Source organism: Gallinula chloropus (assembly GCF_964237585.1).
Source record: "Gallinula chloropus genome assembly, chromosome: 1".
In the NCBI taxonomy this organism is placed as follows: Eukaryota; Metazoa; Chordata; class Aves; order Gruiformes; family Rallidae; genus Gallinula; species Gallinula chloropus.
This window is the reverse complement of record NC_140085.1, coordinates 65,003,025-65,023,991: the sequence shown is the minus strand read 5'-3', so window position 1 is coordinate 65,023,991 and position 20,967 is coordinate 65,003,025. Positions and strand designations below refer to the sequence as shown.

Sequence of the window (20,967 nt, the reverse complement as noted above, 5' to 3'; positions counted from 1 at the left end):
TGATACCTGCTATACATACCACAAAAGGGGTGGGACTGTAAAAGGGAGATTGAAAACACCATTTGGCAAGCAGGATAGAAGAGTTCAGTTACGGAAAAGTAAAACAAGTTTTGGATGTATGTGTTTTTAAGAACAAGCACCTGAATGATATTTTGTCTGACAGGTCGTACCTACAGTCAGACAGGTCAAGATGGGAAGAGGAATGAGTCAATGCTAGACACTCATTTTATATGCCCTCGGTGTTTCATATTGGGATTGTTTAAATGGCTTTAGGTTTCAAAATAGACTTTTGGGAGGATTTTACTAGCTGCCACCTCTCAAATGCTGCAAAGAAGAGCTACAAAAGTTAAAATCTTATTGCATTGTGGGATTTGTAACAACAAAGAGGAATTATTTTGGTTTTTCATCAGTATTTGTCAATAGAACACTGTGGAAAGTTTTAACATATTATGAATTTAAGCCAACAGTCTCTGCAAGAGAACATCAACTGGACTGGCAGCCCATGCTCAGAGTTGTGTCATGCTACTAGCATCTGATCTGTTTACTGATGTCATTTCCACAAGAAGTCCTTATCTCACTAACATTTTGGTTCTTCTCTGACTGCTTTCTAGGGCTGCAAAATCCCCATCCGCTGGACTGCCCCTGAAGCTGTCCAGTATCGCAAGTTCACCTCCTCCAGTGATGTCTGGAGCTATGGTATTGTCATGTGGGAGGTGATGTCCTATGGTGAGAGGCCTTACTGGGACATGTCCAATCAGGATGTAAGTTTTAGAAGTGGTGAGAATGTACATCTGCCTCTCTGTCCTGTATCAATTAAAGTAGAAGGAAGTCATACCACCAAGTGATTAAAGATTGCCTGTCTTTTCTTTTCCCAGCTGTGATAAAGCTTTGTTCTTTTCCTGCAGGTAATTAATGCCGTTGACCGGGACTATCGCCTGCCACCACCCCCAGACTGCCCAACGGTTTTGCACCTGTTGATGCTTGACTGCTGGCAGAAGGAGAGGGTCCAGAGACCCAAATTTGAACAGATAGTCAGTGCCCTAGATAAAATGATCCGCAAGCCATCTGCCCTAAAAGCCACTGGCACTGGGAGCAGCAGGTGAGATGAGGATTTAGTGCACAATAATAGGGCATCGTGAGGAAAAGAAAGCAGTAATTCATCCTATACAGCATTTTTTCCCAACCTTCTCTCCTGAGACTGGGAACAAATAGGAATGGGAAAAAATTGAGGGAGGTGATTGGAAGAACTGTATATCCTAATTCACTTAGTGGGTGATGAGAGATTGGGAGAGCTGAATGTAAAGGGAGACAAATCATTTGATGAGGTGCTCTGAGGATGAACGTAAGTGAGGAATGTTAGGAAATGAAGGGAGGGAACCATCTGTGTGCAACTACACAACACACCCTGTAATCACACAATACTCTGTGACCACAAAAAGTGCTGAGAGAAGAGAACACCTTAGTTTATTGAGGGAAGAAGGTCTGTAGCTAAGACTAATTATAACTGCAGTTTGCATGACATCACTGCAACTCTTTGCCCAGCTAATTGGTATAGACCCAGAAAGTGTGGAAACTTCTGAGGCAACAAGAAGAGAATCTTGTGTCTGGGAAGGAAGGATCAGTTTTTTGGGTTGGCTTGATTGTTTTCAGGCAGAAAAGTGAAAGCAGGTAGTGTAGGAACAGGGCATCAAGGGGGGAACAGGACATGGAAAGCAAATAGTCTTCTCCATTCTGTGCTCTTCAGAAGTTGCATTCTCTCCATCTCTTAACTCTTGCCTTACTAGTGTGGTCAGTTGATACTGACAACTTGGCTTTTTAAAACCTGCCTCGCCTCTTTTGCAGACCATCTCAGCCTCTCCTGACCAACTGTCCTCCAGATTTCCCTTCGCTCAGCAATGCCCATGAGTGGTTGGATGCTATCAAGATGGGCCATTACAAGGAGAATTTTGACCAGGCTGGGCTGATGACATTTGATGTCATATCACGCATGACTCTAGAGTAAGTAGAGGGGTGGAGAGCAGAAGATGCCAGACACTGAGTTTTCCATGAAGAAAGTGAAAGCAGTCTGAGAAATATTTAAAGGCTTTATGCAGAATACATACACATGAAAAATGAGAGGGAAGCCACAGAAAAGTAGCTACTGTTTTTATATCTTATTAGGCACACAGGACACTCTCCATACAACTCTGCACTTGTAATCTGGTTCTATGGTCTACACTTTTGAGGGGAAGTGTAGAACTATCCATGCCATATACTGGGTTGACATGTTAGGTAGAAGCAAGGAAAATGAACATTCTTAGAATCATAAACTGGTATGGGTCAGAAGGGACCTCATATATCGTCTAGTCCAACCTCCCCTGCTACGAGCAGGGACACCCTCCACTAGACCAGGTCACTCAAAGACCCATCCAGCTTGACTTTGAACACTTCCAATGATGGGACATCCACAGCTGCTCTGGGCAACCTGCTCCAGTGTCTCAACATCTTTATCATAACAAATTTCTGTATTATATCAAATATAAAGCTACTCTCTTTCAATTTAAAACTGTTGTCCCTTGTCCTGTCACTGCAGGTCCTGGTAAAAATTGTCTCTCCAACTGCCTTGCAAGCCTCCTTTTTATGTATTGAAAAGCTGCAAGAAGGTCTCTCCAGAGCCTTCTCCAGGTTGAACAACCTTCATTCTCTCAGCTTTTCTTTATAGGAAAGGTGTTCCAGCGCTCTGATAATTTTCATGGCCAATTTCCATTGCTTCTTTTTGAATCATAACCTAACCAGTTCTGCCAACACTGCCTTCACCTACACACACTTTCCAAACTAAAACAGAAGCATTGTCAACTGTTTCTCAAACAAAGATGATATCCATACACATTCATTTGGATCTGCAGGGAAATGGACTGGGACTGTTCAGACCAAGAAGCCCATTTTAACACCTTCATAGAATCATAGAATGGTCTGGGTTGGAAGGGACCCCAAGGATCATAGAGTTCCAACCCCCCCTGTAACAGGCAAGGCCACCAACCTCTAGGCCTGGATCTACACAAAGTTGCCCAGGGCCCCATCCAACCTGGCCTTGAAGACCTCCAGGGACGGAGCATACACCTCCAGGAATGGGTCATAACCACATCCTTTATTCTCTTGCAGAGATATCCAGCGTATTGGCATCACCCTTGTTGGACACCAGAAAAAGATTCTAAACAGCATCCAGCTCATGCGAGTCCATTTGAATCAGCTCGAACCAGTTGAAGTGTGATGTTTACACCATCCATATTCCACTAGTCTCAAATTCCAGAAAGGTTCTGGGGGAATTCAGAGGGATTTATGCTGTAAGAAAAACAGATCTCAACATGCTACTTGAAGACTTAATGCACCCAGAGAGTGCACACTACATGTCCTGTTCCATGAACAAAAACAAAGCCTTGCCATGAATTGAAAGCAGAGCTAAAAAAATGGTGTCATTGAAAAGTGGCTGGCATCATACATTGGGAATGGGTTGGGGGAGGGAAAGTTATAGTAACCTAGGAAGGAGATGGAATAATAGCTTGGACAGTTCGCAAACACCTGTTGCCTCTTCTTTGTCAACAAAAGGTATTGGACAACTTTACAAAGCCATCAGCAGGCTTTATCTGTGGCTGGGAGCCCAGCAAAGCTACAAAGGCATAATAAAAGCAACAAAAAAACATTTTTTTTCCCAGAAGAATCCCATCATGGTGTGGAAGATTATTACTTAGGTGGAGATGAGCATCAGTCTGTAACTTGGTATGCCAGCTTGGTGGGGAACTCAGGTTCTAGTTAGTGTACAGATATGTGATAAGCAGTAAGACATGTCACTTGATAAAGAGGTTGAGAGTAAAAGGCTCAAAATTCATTGTTACTTTATGTGCAGTTCTTGAGTCTGCTCCATGATCCAGGAGAGGAATTTAGTAATCCATTGTGCTGGCACAAGGAACAGCAAGTCCCTGGTGCTATGCAACTCTGTTTATGGGACTAGGACAGAATGGAACAATAAGGATTCCTAGAATCCATCCTGCTGGATCTGCAAGTGGAGAGACACACGTTCTGGTCCTGACAAGTCCATTCTTGAGAGGAGGAAAGGCATAAGTTATGATGTTCAGAAATCCTCAGCACATGAAATTTGGATTCTGTTCTGACATTAAGGAGCATGATAGAAAAAAGCTCTGAAGCCTTTTACTATTGAAAAATACTTACTCTTTTTCTCACCCTAACCAGCTACATCAATGGCCATAGTTGGTTGAATATTGTTTCTGAAGAAAATGGAGACTTGCAGAAGTCAACTACGAGTACACAATTGTAGCAAGGGAAGTGAAGCTTTTTCACAAGTTCTTGTCAAGAGTGATCAGGGAAGGGTACCAGTCCTACAAATCACTCCAGTCCTTTAAAAAGAAAGCATAACAATGTATTTGGAATCAACCATATTGCCTGTTAGAAGTGAAGGAGAATGACCAGAACGACAGAACTAATGTCTCCCTTCAGACAGACTAGTGCCTCCTTAAGGAGTGCTCTGCTTTGAGCAGCAGGGGAGCTTCAGGACTGTACTACACAGGAGTATGAAAACATAAAGCTGAGCTTGAGAGGCAAACTCACAAACTGTACATTTCTCCAGCTCAGCAACACATAGTTACGCTATAATACCCAACACAGTTCTGACTCTATTACATTGTCAGAGCAACATACGTTGGGTTTTTTTAGTTGAAGAGGGATTATTTCGAGATATAAGAAAGTCAATACAAAAACAATAAAAGGAAACAAGAATAAAACAGTGTGCAGATTAAAAAAACACACCCCACCACATCAGACTAAAGTGAAAACTTAGAAAATTGTGTGCTGCTTTATAAGGGATTTCTGCAGACTTGTAATATTCACAAATCCAGTTACAAGTATGCTGATTGACTGTCAGCTCCACATACAGCATCTCAGACTGAGCAAGTGTCCTCTTCAGAAAGCATATTGACTACAAGATGATGCGGGGAACCTGTGGTCTCTAGCACCTTCCACGTGTATTCTTTTCACCAGAGAATGGCAATGCATGTATGTGCATCCATATACGAGTGTATTCTTGAAGTTCTCTGGGCCATTTGGGCCCACACCAGGCTATGTTTTCTACGCCTTGGGTTAAGATCAGTGGAGAAATCAGTGTTCCAATTCAAACAGTTCAAAATGGCCTCTTTTCAGCATGGTGAAAACTCGCATCCAGAAAATACATTCTATTTATGCAGTGGAAGACAAAATGGGAGCCTTGCCTAAATCTCATACCAATGATAATGATGTTTAGTAGCCCCTTATGGAGAGCTGCAGTGAAATGAAATGCTTTGTGATATTTCTGGCAATAGGACATTTACTTTTGTATTTGAAGTCTATGGGAATATTGTTTTCACAGTCAGAGGAAAGGGATTTACTTGCTATACCAAGGCAGGCAAGTAGTGATTGGATATCACAGTGTGGTGGTTTGACCCTGACTGGAGGCCAAGTGCCCACCAAAGCCGCTCTATCACTCCCCTTTTCAGCTGGACAGGGGACAAAATATATATTGAGAGACTCAGGAGTCAAGATAAGGACAGGGAGAGATCATTCCACAATCAGCATCACGGGCACAACAGACTCAGCACAGAATAAAAAAAAAATCCATCTAATATATTACACGTGCATGTGTATTGCACACACACACACACATGCACACACAAACACACTCACACTCTGAAAACAGAGTAGGATAATGAGAAGTAAAACAAAAGCACAGGGGGAGATGAGGAATGGGGGTTTTGGTCAGTTCATTGCAAGTCGTTTTCCTTCTCAGCATGGATGGGGGCATTCCTCACACCCTTCCCCTGCTCCAGTGTGGGGTCTCACCCACGGGAGACAGTTCTTCATGAACTTCTCCAATGTGAGTCCTTTCCCATGGAGTTTCAGCTCTTCACCAACTGCTCCAGTTTGGGTCCCTTCCATGGGATGCAATCCCTCAGGCCCTGACTACTCCAAGATGGTCCCCCACAGAGTCACAAGTCCCAACAGGAAACCTGCTCTGGCGTTGCCCCCCTCTCTACACAGGTCCTGCCAGGAGCTTCCGCCAGTGCACATCACAGCGTCTTCCATATGTCTCCATCCACTCCAGCATGGGGTCTCTCCATGGGCTGCAGGTGGGATCTCTGCTCCCCAACATCATCCATGGGCTTCGGGTGGACACCCTCTTCACCATGGTCCTCTCCATGGGCTGCAGGGGAATCTCTCTCTCCAACACCTGGAGTGCCTTCTCCCCACACTTCTTCACTGACCTTGGTGTCTGCAAAGCTCCTTACATTTTCTCACTCCCTCCTCTAGTAGCAAAAACTGCCATTTGTAGATTTTTACCTCTTAAATATGTTATCACAGAGGTTCTATGACTGGTCATAGACTATGGGCTTTGTCATGGTCAGCAGCAGGTCCATCTCTGAGCTGGCTGGTATTTACTCTGTCAAGCCTAGGGGATGCTTCTAGTAGCTTCTTGCAGAAGCCACCCCTGCAGCCCCTCCCTTCTCCACCAGAACCTTGCCACACATACCCACAACATTCCACCTGTTGCCTCTGTGAATCACATATTTAAGACTTACCATTCAAATCCCCATACCAACAGAAATTCCCCACAATTATTACACTCAGCAGCTATGTTCAGTCTCTTTTGCCCATTCCCTCTTCAAATTACTGTCCTTATCTCAAAATAAGAGCCCCACTCTGGACACCAAAAAGGACTGTGGTGGTTTCACCCTACCTGGCAGGTGAGCACTACACAGCCACTCTCTCTGGGGGAACTGGGGGGAAGAGAAGGGGAAGGAAAAGGAAAACAAAGGCAAACCTCATGGGCCAGGATAAGGACGGTTTACTGGAACAGCAGAGAACGAGAAATAACAATAATGGGACTTTATAGCAAAATATATGAGACGGGTGATGCACAATGGAGTTTCTCATGAAACTGCACAACTACAGCTCAGAGCTGTCACAAAGCCAAACAATCCCCAAACCATGTGTCCTGGAGCTCCACCAGCCCCACCTTTATGCTGAGCATGACATAACTGGCATGGAATACCCTCTTCAGCCAGTTTTGATCACCTGTACTGGCTGTGTCCCCTCCCAGCTTCCTGGGAATTCCCTGCCTTCTTGCCTTCTTGTTAGAAGGGCACTATGAGAATCTGAAAAGTCCTTGACTGCTTGGCAACAACAGAAAACATCCGTTCACTGCTCTCATTCTAACTCCTAAACACGGATACTGGAAAGAAAATTAACTCTATCCTGGCTGAACCTAGGAGACACAGATCTCTTTTTCCTCCTGTCCTGAGGGAAGCTTGACATGTATCTATGATAGTTCCAAAGGGTCAAGTGTCAAGATGTCCCAGGTGTGGCTAGAACTACACTGGAATAAGCTTGGGGTCACAGATGGAGTGCAGATGGGTGACTGTTTTCTGCAAGAAGTCTCTCCATTCTCTTTTTTCTTAGGGTGTTCCCTATTTTCAGAGTATTTTGTCTGTAAGTCATGATACAAAGGCTTTAATGTCACCACATGCCTTGTGTTATCGTTCAAATTGTGGCAAAACATTAGAAATATCATCATCTCACTTTTCTCAATCTTTTGTGAAAGCAGAAATCATACATTCTGAGCTGTCCTGCAGTATATGGCCATCCTTGAGACATAGGAATGAGAATCAGGATGGAGAGGAGTGGGACTCAATTCACCTGGGCACCTGATAGCTGTCCTTCAAAAGAAGAGTGAGAAACAATGCAAAACAGAGACATATTCTTTGCCTAAGAAGCAATTGAAATTTTAACAAGTTATTGCCCATATTTACTCCATGTGAGTAATATTCTGTGCTTAAGAAGACTTCAGAAAATGAAATAGACAGATCTCAATGCATAGGCACATGAAGGCATGAGGAATTTGTATGAAAATTCTTCTGAGTCATAGCTACAGCTGGAATGAATGTATTGCAAAGACTAACAGCTCTTCTGCTTGAACACCAACTTTTCACTCCCTAGAAAAAGGAAGAAACTTCACCTTATGGCAAGATGTTCTGTAATTATTCCTGATGAAGTTCCTTGTGACTGCCTTTTTGGTGGTCCATTGCTGGACAGTGTCCTAGACAGACAGTTGGGTCTGCCCCAGTATGTCAGCTAATGTATTTTACTGCCAAAGACCACGTCAGACAAGCACATTTCCACCTGTGCTGCTTTGGCAGCCAAGCGGAGTTCTCAGCCAGGAGCTACAGGTCTGTGCACCCTCTGCCTCACTAAGCCATGGCATGCTTATGTCAAAACCAGGGCCTGCTCCCCCAGAATACTCAAAAGATAAGCTCTTAAATGAAGATTTTTGCACCCATACCTGAAGTGATGTTGAGGAAAGGCCCAACAACAGTATTGACTTACACAGTGATTTCTGTGTTTGGCACCAGTGTATCTTCAGCGCATGTGCAGATGACATGGTCTGCAGCTCCCATATTTTGTATTAAATTTCAAAATTTAAATTTTAAAATTCAAGGATGCATACTTTGACAGCACTATATTAGGGCACACAGTGCTTAATGCTACTGAAGGAGAACTGAAAGAGTCTGTTTGTTTAGTACAAATATATTTAGCACCTGGGACTATCTGGAAAGAAGAAAGGTGCTGTAGCTTCCCTAGTCCCAGACAAGTTGCATGTTAATGAAACCTCCAAGTGTGGTGGGAAATAATGAGCAACATCAAGGAACTTAACTTCAATAAGCTAACAAAGGTAGATCTGTTCCTACCTCTGGATCTTCTTTCATCAGGGATTCCAGCCAATGAAACTACCTGAGGGCTAATCTAATTGAAAGTACCCAGCTTGAATCCAACCTGCCTTTGGCACACTTTCTCACACAGCTCTTACGCACTCAGGTCCAGCTAGGGAATAGATTTGAATTCCAGACAAAATGAATCCATTCACATAATGAAATCCAAGTGGAAGCATAGCAAAGAAAAGAATTATTTACACAAATCAGAAATGACAAACAAGAAGGGAGAGGAAAGGGATTAACTCCTGTTTATAATCTTAGCTCCTACTTATGGTCTGTATTGACAGGACAAAACAGGACCTGAGTGGATGTAGCTACTTAGCATTCATCTCAGAGAAGTTCATCATGCATGGAGAAGCAGTGCAAGGCCTACGTTGCACTTCAATTTTATTTTGTAGTGTAAGCAGGATGTAAAAGAGATCATCCAGCCTCACAATGGCTCTATTTAAATAGATCATTTTTTTCCTCATTGAAGTAGTTCACTTAAAATGTCTTTGATTCAGGAGGGATAGGCAAGCAAGGAGAGGTAGTGGGGTGGCTTCATATGGCAGGGAGTGTTACAAATGCCTAGAACAGAATGAGGGTGACAGTAGGTTTTGGTGTTTATGGGTGTAAGAATCAAGGGAAGAGGCAACAAGGCAGATACCATGGTGGAAGTCTTCCCTGTGTGCCAGAAGACAAACTGTTGGGGAGAAATACCAGTCTGGCTGAACAGAGAGCTGGAGCTGCAAATGAGGGAGGAAAAGAGGATTTATGGCCCTTGGAGGGAAGGGCAGGCCACTCACAAGGATTACAAAAAAGTAGTGAGGTTATGCAGGGAAAAAATGAGAAGGGCAAAAGTACAGCTAGAATTTAACCTGGTCTCTGATATTAAGGCCTGTGCTGGGACCAGTTCTCTTTAATATCTTTATTAATGACCTGGACAAGGGGATCGAGTGCACCCTCAGTAAGTTCACAGATGACACTAAGTTAGGCGGGAGTGTTGATCTGCTTGAGGATAGGAAGGCCCTATGGAGGGATCTGGGCAGGCTGGATTGATGCACCAAGGCCAATAGGTTCAACAAAGCCTAGTGCTGGGTCTTGTGTTTAGGTCATAATAACCCAACGCACTCCTGCAGGCTTGGTAAAGGGTGGCTGGAAAGCTGTCTGGAAGAGAAGGACCTGGGGGTGTTGATGGACAGCTGGCTAAATATGAGCCAGCAGTGTGCCCAAGTGGCCAAGAAGGCCAACAACACCCTGGCCTAAGAACGGTGCAGGAGGAGGACTAGGGAAATAATTGTCCCCCTGTACTCAGCGCTGTTGAGGCCCCACCTTGAGTACTACATACCAGCACTATAACCCCACTGTAGAATGATAGCAAGTTTGTTAAGGACGATTTGCCTCTAGTGAAACCATGTTGGCCGTCACCAGTCATCTCCTTACTTTCCATGTGCCTGAGCATAGTTTCCAGAAGGATCTACTCCATGACCTTGCCAGGCATAGAGATTAATCTGATTGGTCTATAGTTCCTTGAGTCTTCCTTTTTCCCTTTTTTAAAAATGGGAGTGATGTTTCCCCTTTTTCAATTAGCAGAAACTTCAGACTGCCAAGACTTCTTAAATATGATGAAAAGTGGCTTAGCCACTTCATCTGTCAGTTCCTTCAGGGACCTGCAGATGCATCTGGTCAGTCCCACAGACTTGTGCATTTTCAAGTTCCCTAGATATTCTTCACCTGATCTTCTCCTACAGAAATGAAATATGGAAATGAAAACAGTTCTGGTTTTGCATTCTTCTCCATCTGTCCTGCAGAGACTTTCTTCTCTTCAGGGGTAATTCAGATTAACAGTACAATGAAAAGATGATTCTCTCCTGCAACAAGGCACCATGCTGATCTCACATCTCTACCTTGGCAGTAGATGTGTTCCAACATTTCAGAAAGAATTTTTTTATGATAGACAATTTGATATTTTGTGTCAAGAGAGAGCTTTACTGACTGAGAGCAAACATTCTTTACTTTTTTCTGCTCTGTTTTTAAGGGAACAGTGCTTTAAAATGTCTGCTAATTGCCTAATACTTTATATTCCAAGTTCTATACAGTCACAGATATTTCATGGTACTTAGCTTATCAAATTCAAATCCTTCATTTTTTGTTATATTTTCTGAGACCTTTTTGAAAAATTGATTGGTATGGCACAGATGAGATAAGGTTGGATGAGATGAGATGCAGTGACATGATGTGATGTGATATGAGGACTGTAAGAGAGAACAGGAGAAATACATACATTCACATGAGAAAAGAATAGGAAAGACAGATGACTAAATCACAGATGACTCTGAATCCTCAACCAATGATCTTTAATTTCCAATGGTAGATAAGAAATTGTATGAAGAATAAATATTTTTTCAGATAATTATATTTTTTACAAACAATATCACACAGAGCCATCTATTACTTTAAGAGACAAACCATGAACCCATGGTTGATGTCACATACTTCCTTACAACGTTTAGACCTAGAGACCAACAGTTCCACCTAAGAAGAAAACATTATTCAACAATATGGATACACTTGTACAATGTGCCCTTTTGTTCTTCAGATCCTTTTTATGCTGACTTTGCTTTCATAGAACTTTCCACACACATCCAAAGTTCATAATTCCATTCACAGTTGAGGTTGCTGAATTTTTTCATAGTTGAATGTGGAAGAGCTTATGTTCTTGGGCACAAGAAGAAACATAGTATGAATTTTCAGTTTAATTGTATTAGTGCTGTAATGCATGATAGTGAAGTCATTAGCAGCTTTTGTCAGTACTATTATATCACAAAGTTAACACCCAGGATTAAAGTCTGGTGTTTCTTTTAACTGGATCAAGCTGCCTGCAGGCTCAGACAGGCATTTGCCCACAGGTAACAGCACCGCTTTGGTATATGAACGAAAGACTACTTCCTTTTTAAATGAAAACCAAACTCCTGGAGCAAGGTTCTATGAGAAGATGTGTCTTCCTTGGCAAGTCTGAAGTTAGGGCTTATGGAAAACACACGGACATGCTGCTGAGTAGACAGACTGACAGAAAGAGGAAGGAGGGCAGATGGAAAGTCACCCAGCTAGCATGTCAGAAATAGACATCACAGCAGTTCATCTCACAGCTCATTAACAAAGAAGATGAGATTGTTAACTGATGTGTCTGAAAACTTACCCAGTGGCCCAAGGATTCTTGGTACCAGCTCCCTTTTCCATTATTGCCTTCACCAAACTGATTGTTTCTTTCACCGCAGCAATGTGAAGCCCATTCTTCCCTACACCACACAATTTCCTTGTTGTCTATCATACCACACTAAATGTGCCTGAAGCACTGCAACAATTAGAAATTTACAGCACAGCCACAGGTATTTTATTAGCAAAAAACTGAGAGATGCTTGGGAAAATACAGGATTTTTGTATTTCCTTGGGAATGAGTAATAAATATCCATGGAACTAGGGAGATAAAGCATATGCTTCCTTTAGCATCAATTCTCAATTCAGACTCTCATCTGATTTACATGTTAGGAATGACTTTGTAGAAGATATTTTGGGTTTTGTCCCCTGAGAAGGACCACAGGATCTGGCCTAATTTCTCATTCATTCATGCAGTCTTTAATCTTTTTTGACCCAACAACTGTGAAATGAAGTGCCATGCAGAATGAACAATACTCTACCTCAGTATTTCTCATTAAAGTGTTTTAGCGCCTTGTTGGTTCCTTGTGTTTTACACTTCTGTAACAGCTTCTATGTGAGTATCTCAAACACTTGGAAATGTTACTTCACCAAATTTTATATCAGCCTTTGCTTATAGCTCTGAGACAATTAATGATATTTTACAGATAGAGAAACTGAGGCACAGAGAAATGAAGGCCTTTGTTCAGAGCAAGGCAAATGTCCATAGGTAGGTTTACCACATAAATCACTATATTTCCTATTTCTTTTTTTTTTGTCTTTTTCTGAAATTGCAGGATGCAATTCATAGAATCATAGAATCACAGAATTGTAGGGGTTGGAAGGGACCTCGAGAGATCATCGGGTCCAACCCCCCTGCCAAAGCAGCTCCCTAGGACATACAACACAATACACCAAATTACCAAATTACTATGAAATCATTCTAAAAAAGTGACATCCTTCTTGAAAAAAATCACAGAGTTAATGCAAGGTTCACCCTGAAATTTAGGCAAAACCAACAGAATCAATATTGCTGCTCCTGAGGACTACATGAGTGAACAAGAGCTTCAGATGCATTATCCTCTCACTGCATTTGGTCAGGGAGGAGGTTCTTCCCCACGACTGCTTACATTGCTTCCTCTGGCATGTGTAGCATCTGTGAGAATGAGCTTCAGGTGGAAAAAGCATCTTCTGAATCCACGCTGCTTCTCACAGCACTGAAACAGCCCTGCAGAGGTTGTCATAAAGTGATTACTAAATTATCAATCCAGACAAATCAAATGGAAATGAGAAAAGGAGAAGAAGGGTTGAGAATGGGATGTATTTGAAGGGAAAAAATAGCTTCTGTATTTTTATGTCAGCACAGCTACACAGTTTACTTCTTAGGGTGAAAACAGAGTATCCAGAAGTGTCAAGCAACTGAGTCAGTCAGCTAAAATAGAACACCTTTGAGTAGGTAATTTTCACGGGCTGTTTGGGGTCCTGGATAAGTCTCTAATGTGGATCTGGACCATTATTGGACCATTTTGGACCATTTGAGTGTCCTGACACTGTCCTTTCAGTTCAGCATTTTTACTTGCTTTCAGCTCAGATATCTTTACTTCATTGACAAGTTCCAGGGCTGCCTCCATCACAGCCTGAGCAGCATCCACATTGTCAAACAAGGCAGCCACATGCAGGGCTGTGCCTCCCTCTTCACCAAGAGAGACAATAATAAATTAACTATGTAAATGCTGAATCCACCTCATTCAGCTCTTTCTACTCCACCCTGTCAAATGTATTCTTTGCTACAACCCTGTTATTGAAACATGAAGACCTCAGAAGTTTTCTTCTCAAACGCGTTTCAGCCACAGCTAGTATGAGAAGGGGCACTACCTTTCTGATGAATACCACAGGCTTTACAAGCAAGAAGTTTCTGAGTAGTTTGCACATCATTATCCTTCAAGGCCTGGAGCAGGCGAGATTTCCAGAGCCTTGAACAATAAAAATTGCTCATTCATAGTGTTAAAATAAATAAAATTATTATAGAATCACAGAATCACAGAATGTTTTGGGTTGGAAGGGACTTCAAATATCACCTAGTTTCAACCCCTCTGCCATGGGCAGGAACACCTGCACTAGACCAGGTTGTCCAAAGACCCATCCAACCTGGCCCTGAACACTGCCAGTGATGGGGCTTCCACAACCTCTCTGGGAAACCGGTCCCATTGCCTCACCACCCTCATAGTAAAGAATTTCTTCCTAACATCTAATCTAAACCTACCCTCTTTCAGCTTGAAGCCATTGCCTCTTGTCCTGTCACTACACTCCCTGATGAACACTCCCTCTCCCACTTCAAGTGTTAGTATGCTGTAATTAGGTCTCCCTGGAGCCTTCTGTACTTGACTAGACTTTATACAAGGTGTCAAATTACCTTCAGATCCGCCAGGCCTCAGCATTTTCTAGTAAGCAACATCTGAGATCCCTGCAGGAATGTCACATACTCCCTGCACTATTACTGGAATTCCCTTCCCATTTTGGGTTTATCGACCAACCTCAAATAGGCTGGATTGTAGATTCTGTCACAATACAAAATTCAGTAACCAAATTGTTTCTTTCTGACAGATGGAAATACACTGGCAGAACACAAAACTCTCTCTTTCACTGCCAGCCTGCTGTTCTAATCAGGAAACTCAGATAGCAAAAGAATCCTAATTAAATATTCAAACCTCTCATCTTGCACCGCCCCAGCATGGGAGCCTCAGCTGAATGCAATACCTAATGATCCCTCAGGAAAGTTTGAAAATAAAGAAAGTATTGTTAACAGAAATAAATAAATTTTAAGAAAAATAAAGGTTGGCTGCATGCCCTTTGTAATTATCTCTGATGGTGAGAGCCACAGGGATTCTTCCTGTATATACCCAGACAGTTTAATCTGCCAAACAAAAAAAAAAAAAGGATTATTCTTATTCTTCTTCCTCATCTTATTAGGTAAAATAAGGTGATACCCTAAAGAAAAATACTAGCAACATGCAGCATCATGCTTTTCATAAGGAGAGGATGAAAAACTACTTTTAATGGACTGGGCTGGGCTTGAGAAAATGAGATGTCGGTGCTGCAGTTACTGATAAACCTGCTGAAAGGGCAAGATTGGGATAACATAAATCTTTCCAACAAGTATTACAGCACAGCTATACAAGGTTGAAGAACTAAACTAGGAAACGGACTGTGTCTCTGCTGATGGGAATCCGCAAACTGGTGTGCAGAAGCCAAAGGGAAGCAGAAAGGATATAGAAGAGGGCTGGAGTATGCTTGAATATATGGTCAGCGCCTGTTCAGCATTCACTGGCTCTGCATTGCACTAGGTGGTGCTGCCAGGTACACACCTTTACCAACAACACAATACCTGATTTATTAAAAAGATAGTTGAGATAAAATGGTCTAAGAGTTCTTTATTGGTTCAGTGGGTAGCATAAACATCTGCAGTTACAATCCAGGACCTCTGTTTCTCTGCCTCTGGATGCACAAGGAAACAAAGTTATATGCATCTGGATGCTAGTCTCAATGAAACACAGAAAGACAACATAGGGCTCATCATTTGCCCTAAATCAGTTGTGGAAACGGGGCCTTGATCCTCCATAAGTATCCCATAAAATGATGGGAGAAAGCCTTCTTTTGGTTTTGTAGGTTCTGTTCATATGATTCTCCTCCATTTCCATGCACTTCATAGTAAAGGAGACTGCTCTGAAATCTTTGCAGTTTCTTTCTATCCATACAACGATGTCTTCAGTGGCTAGGAACAAGCAGCAATGTATATGACAGAAACTCTGTCTCCTTCAGTAAGGGAGTAAAAGGGTTGAAAATGGGATAACGGAATAATAGTTCAACAGATCAAATAGCTTTTCTTCTTTGGTGAGTCACAGTGAAAGTTTTGGGCTGAGACTGCAGCTGCAGAAGGCATGCAAGATATGCAGAGTGAAAAAGAAACAGTTCTCCCACAAAGCACAATTTTATGATTCCCCTTCAACCTGTAGTTAGTTGCCTGAGCTAACTGCAGAAGGAACAATTTGCTCATACAAGGCAGGTGACAGATGGCATTTCTCACTACAAAGTCTTAGAAGGTTCTGCGGTTTAGTGGGTTCCTCAGGAATGTGGACGAAGCTTTCACCATCGCCATCCCCTCCTGTCAGTTCTAGAGAAAGTAAAGAATGAATTATGGGGCACTCAACTTGAATGTCTGCAAAAGAGGTGGTAGGCTGGAAATCTGTATTGTGTCTTTATGCAGTGGAATGCAGGGCAGAGATTACAGTCTCAGTTCTCAATTGGAGTCCAACAGTTCAAAATAAAGTATATCTAGAAGGAGTATGGTCAGTCTACAAAAGGAGAACGGAGTCGTATAGTAGCTGTTCACTATATAGAATCTGCTCTGGACAATTTCTGGTCAGGGAAATATCCAAAGCATTTTTCTATACTAGATGGAGATACGCAGCCCTTGCGCTGTGCGCAGTAAGACTTGAGCACGCCCTGAGGCTGCTGGCTGAAATTCGAGGGAGGAAGATGGCCCAAGGAACACTGTAGGTTACTACACCTCTGAAAGGTGAGACTGAGAAATTAGAGAGTTGATAAGAGTCAGCTTCTCTGCTGTTAAGGCTGCTTTTACACTGTCTCCAGAATCTAAGAACCTCTAGACTCTAAGAAGGCTCTTAGAACACTGTAATATCTCTCTAAAACTAACATAGTCCAAAACTATTCTCACCACCTGAAAATGAATTCCCAATCTTCACAATGGATTGCATCATCTGCAGTTTTCCATGAAGACACAAAGAAGAAACGTCTTTCCTCTCTAGCTAATGCTTTCTAGAACCATGCTACAGATGGTCTGTCTCGCCATGCTTAAGGAAAAAGTCATTACCTGTAAAGGGAACTGTTGTGGTTCTTCTGTCCCCCCAGGAGCCAGTGAATAAGGTGGGATGCTAAATAGCATGAACCAATCAAGCAGAAATTTTAGAAATTAGACTAGCAAATCTGTGAGATTAACATGGATTTGATGCCTTGATGAAATTGTCTGAACTGCATTAAAGATAAGGAAGGAAACTGGAGCTGATTGCAGAAGAAAAAAGTATTTTAACATGGAGTTGAAGGAATTAAAAAATGGTCAAAAGTCAAGCTTGAGAAAACAATTTATCTCAGAAGAAAATATACATGGAAGTCTGGAATATAATTTCATTGTGATCTACACTGGATAGCCCAAAATCACTCTTTCTGCCATTTCTGAAGTCTAAATCATTTAGATTCCAAATGTTTGGGCTTTGCTTGAGGTGACCATTTCATAGCCTTACACAGCTATAAATGTCCAGAAGGATCTCTTATCATCCTACCTTAATCTCCTGGTTTTACCTAATTGATTCCTTTGGTTCTCTCTGTTCTTTAAGGCCATCCTAAAACAACCTTTATCTTTAAGGACAAGAACACTGTCTGTATAACTCTTCTTCTGTCATAACACTGTAGCTGTGCCTAACCTGCTCTCCCTCTTTATTCTCAGTAGGTTGTTCACGATGCTAAAATGCCTAAAATTATTTTTTAAATCCTACCATTAAAAATTTGTAAAAGATACAGAAAATGTAATATCATTTAATTAAAACATTAATGAAATTTCCATATAAGGGATTACACATATATTATGTGGAATACTTTTTAAAGCAGGAGCTCATCACCTTATTGGATATGTCCCCATAAGGCTGGATAGCTATACAGATGTGATGAATGTGTCTAACAGAGCTCATGGATGTCATGAAAGCAAGTGGCCTGTTTATCATTTACATGCTAAATAGTCCATTTTCACAGTTTTCCTTCTCTTTGACAGGGTGGTCTAACTTCTCCAGACAGGCTAACTAGCCTAACAGCCTAAATATGACTGTTCTTACTGGGGCAATTTTCAAACAAAAAAAAAAAAAAAGAAAAGAAAAAAAAAGCAAGTTTAAATCAAATAATATCTATCTTCTCTGATAACTGGGTAGAAATAATGCTCTTGCTTAATGAAGGGAAGAATTTTGAAACATTATAGAGAAAACTTTCTTCCTACTTATTTTTATATGTCTGAATAATGGTCAGGAAAAAAAGCAGTCTTAGCACTAGACAAAGTACCCAGAGAGCCTGGGGAATATAGGTTCTTTGAGTTGTTCAGAATTCACCTGAACAGCCTCTTCTGGCTTTAGAGATAATCCTGCAGTAAGCAAGGATGTGGAGTAGAAAATTCCAGAGCAGAAACTGTCAGTAGTCCATTCCTACCTAAATATTTTTATAATTGCAACTAGATTATTTTTTTTTCTTCTTTCATTGTGTTTTAATTTTCTTCTTGAATCTTGTGTGTAAAAAAAAATCTTTTTTTCCTTATAACAAAAGTCCAATTTTTAGAGTGGTTAAAAAAATACAATTTCAGTGAAGAAACATTTAACATATTTTGAAGAGGATCAAAGTACCACTTCCATGCTCTAAAATAGTATAGTTCATCTGTATTAAAGTTCCAGTCATTGGAAGAAGAGGGAGAAGCTCCCTGCTTTTTGGTCCTTCTTACCTTTCAAGAGAGGATTTGATCTCAGCTCATGCCTCACTAGACATACTCTCATTCTTCCTAGGTAAGTTTGATTCATTGTGTTACTCATCAAATACACATGTAAGGTGACACAGGAAACTTCTCTTGGAAGCACATACAATAAAAATGTCCTATATTTTCATTATTAAAGTGATTCTTATAGCAATTCTTAAAGCCTGAAGGTTGGTCACTAATTATGATTTCAGCTTGACCGTCAGATAGCCTTTCCAGATTTTGATGCTATCATTCCATGTACATTTGTTTAAATACTGTGACATTGTTACAGTATTTGGACAACAACAGAATGTGAAGCCCCACAAGTTGCACAGCTGAGCCTTGCTTTTATTTGAACAAACAGAGGATCTACTCCCTTTGGTGAGAAAGTTGCATTTTCTACACAGCACTTCAGTGTTGGTCTCAGAAGTGAAGTAATGGAACTACATTCACCTATCCCTTACCCAGCCACCTCGTGAGAGCCACCTGGCATTGGCTTGGCGGGTAGTTTAGGTAAGAAGAGTAATTTAACCATGACAGAGCGCTGAGCAGGATGGATTTTGTGACATTGAAATAGCAGCAGATGGGATGATCAAAGGAAAAGGTACCAGATACAGACAAATGGATGTGAACTTCACAGGACTGCAAAAACTTGAGTTTCACAGAAATACTCTTGCTCTGCACAAAACTTGTATTTGCTTTCTCCCACTGGGTCTGGGAGACTCTACGGATGAAGTTGCCTCCGTGCAACCAGGCAGAAGAAATGTGGGTAGATTTAATGGCTTGTTGGCCTGAAAAGGAGACCATTTTAAACAAATTTCTACAAATGCAAAGCCAGGTGCAGAAAGTATAACAAAATTGACATCAAGTCGCTAACCATCCAGAAAAGAACCCTACATATTGCTTTCAGAATGTAGGTTTTGCAGTGATTTATTTTTTGGAAGTAAATTTAATGGTTTTGGTCTCAGACAGGAACAATAGTCTGTTATATGTTTTAACATTAAAATCTGCAAAGAATTTCCTGAACTGAGGAATTTCTGGCATGACTCAGCACAAAAAGGCCTACTTCCGATGACTACCTCAAATGCTTCTCTTAAGCCTGAGGGTCTCAATTTTGATTATTGCACTAAGATCCTGTAAATTTTGTGGTGAAAGTACGATAGCCATTGCGGTGCAGAGAAACGAAATGGCCACAAGATAGCAGCAGAGATCTGAGTGGGGAACAAGAAGGGCTTCAGGAAGTTGGTCTCTGCCTGAACACGATGTGAAGAGTTGCTCAGTATATATATGTTTAGAAAAGATGTGCAACCTCAATTACATACCAGCCGTTTGAACTAGGTTTTATTACAAACTGCTACAAATATCCAGCTTAGAGGGCTGGGTACCCAGCTATTAAGGACTGAGGGAAAGGTAGCATGAAGTACCTCAGCCTTTTCCTCATCATTTGTCACCATGTTTCCCCCCACATCCAACAAAGGATGGGGATTCTCCTTAGTCCTCCTTTTGTTGCTACTGTATTTATAGAAACATTTGTATTGTCTTTTATGGCGGTAGCCAGGTTAAGTTCTAGTTAGGCTTTCTCCATCCTCATTTTCTCCCTGCATAATCTCACAACATCCTTGTAGTTCCCCTGAGTTTCCTGTCTCTTCATCCAAATGCCATAAACTCTCATTTTTTTCCTGAGTTCCAGTCAAATGTTCTCCATTCAGCCAGGCCAGTCCTCTTCCCTGCTGGGTCATCTTCTGGCGCATGGGGAGAGCCTGCTCCTGTGCCTTTAAGATCTCCTTCTTGAAGAATATCTAGACGTCTCCCTGTATCAGGGATCTGGCTAAATGTGTTCAGTTAGAGTTTATCTTCCAGAAAGTGTGGGAGATGAAAAATCTACCACTTCTTGACGAAAATTTGTTCCCCATTTAGCCAACATCACTGTTACAGAAAATAGAACTTCTTGTGTTTAACATTGGCTCAAGCTCCTAGGCACCACTTCCTGTTATGTCACGCTCAGCCACTTTATAGAAGTGTTACAAACCTGGCATTTTCTCCTTATGAAGGTATCTACACTTTTAAGGTGGCACTTCTCATTTTTATTTTTTAGATGTAAGTACAGAGCATACTTGGAAACTTCTCAGTGTCAGGCATGTTTCTCTGATCATTAATTCATTTTTAGGGTTCCCTTTAACAAGTATTTTTAACTTTTCAGATACTTTAATAATTTACATATTCATTAACAATTTAGGTTCTTTCTCCCACTTAATGTTATCAATATGCATGCCAAGAGATTGCAGTAGTGCTTTTTACAGTTTCACATTGACTAGCATGTTGATTTCTTTGTCCTCTACTATCCCAAAACAGTTTTCAATGGCAATGCTTACCCCCACACCCAGTCTGTTGCTATAGATAGCTTTCTTCTCAACAGTTATATAACTTTGGTTTCTT

General features: G+C 41.4%; 1 protein-coding gene across 1 annotated transcript in view; it reads left to right on the top strand.

The window, feature by feature from the left end:
* Positions 1–3,250, top strand: part of LOC311196175 (ephrin type-B receptor 5) — a gene marked incomplete at both ends in the record, with an annotated part of 52,125 nt that extends 48,875 nt beyond the window's left edge. The window contains 4 exons of the mRNA XM_084269684.1: positions 612–761; positions 906–1,099; positions 1,843–1,998; positions 3,142–3,250. Coding sequence (XP_084125810.1) covers positions 612–761; positions 906–1,099; positions 1,843–1,998; positions 3,142–3,250 — 609 coding nt within the window. The remainder of the gene's footprint in view (positions 1–611; positions 762–905; positions 1,100–1,842; positions 1,999–3,141) is intronic.
* Between the last annotated feature and the right edge of the window lie 17,717 nt (positions 3,251–20,967).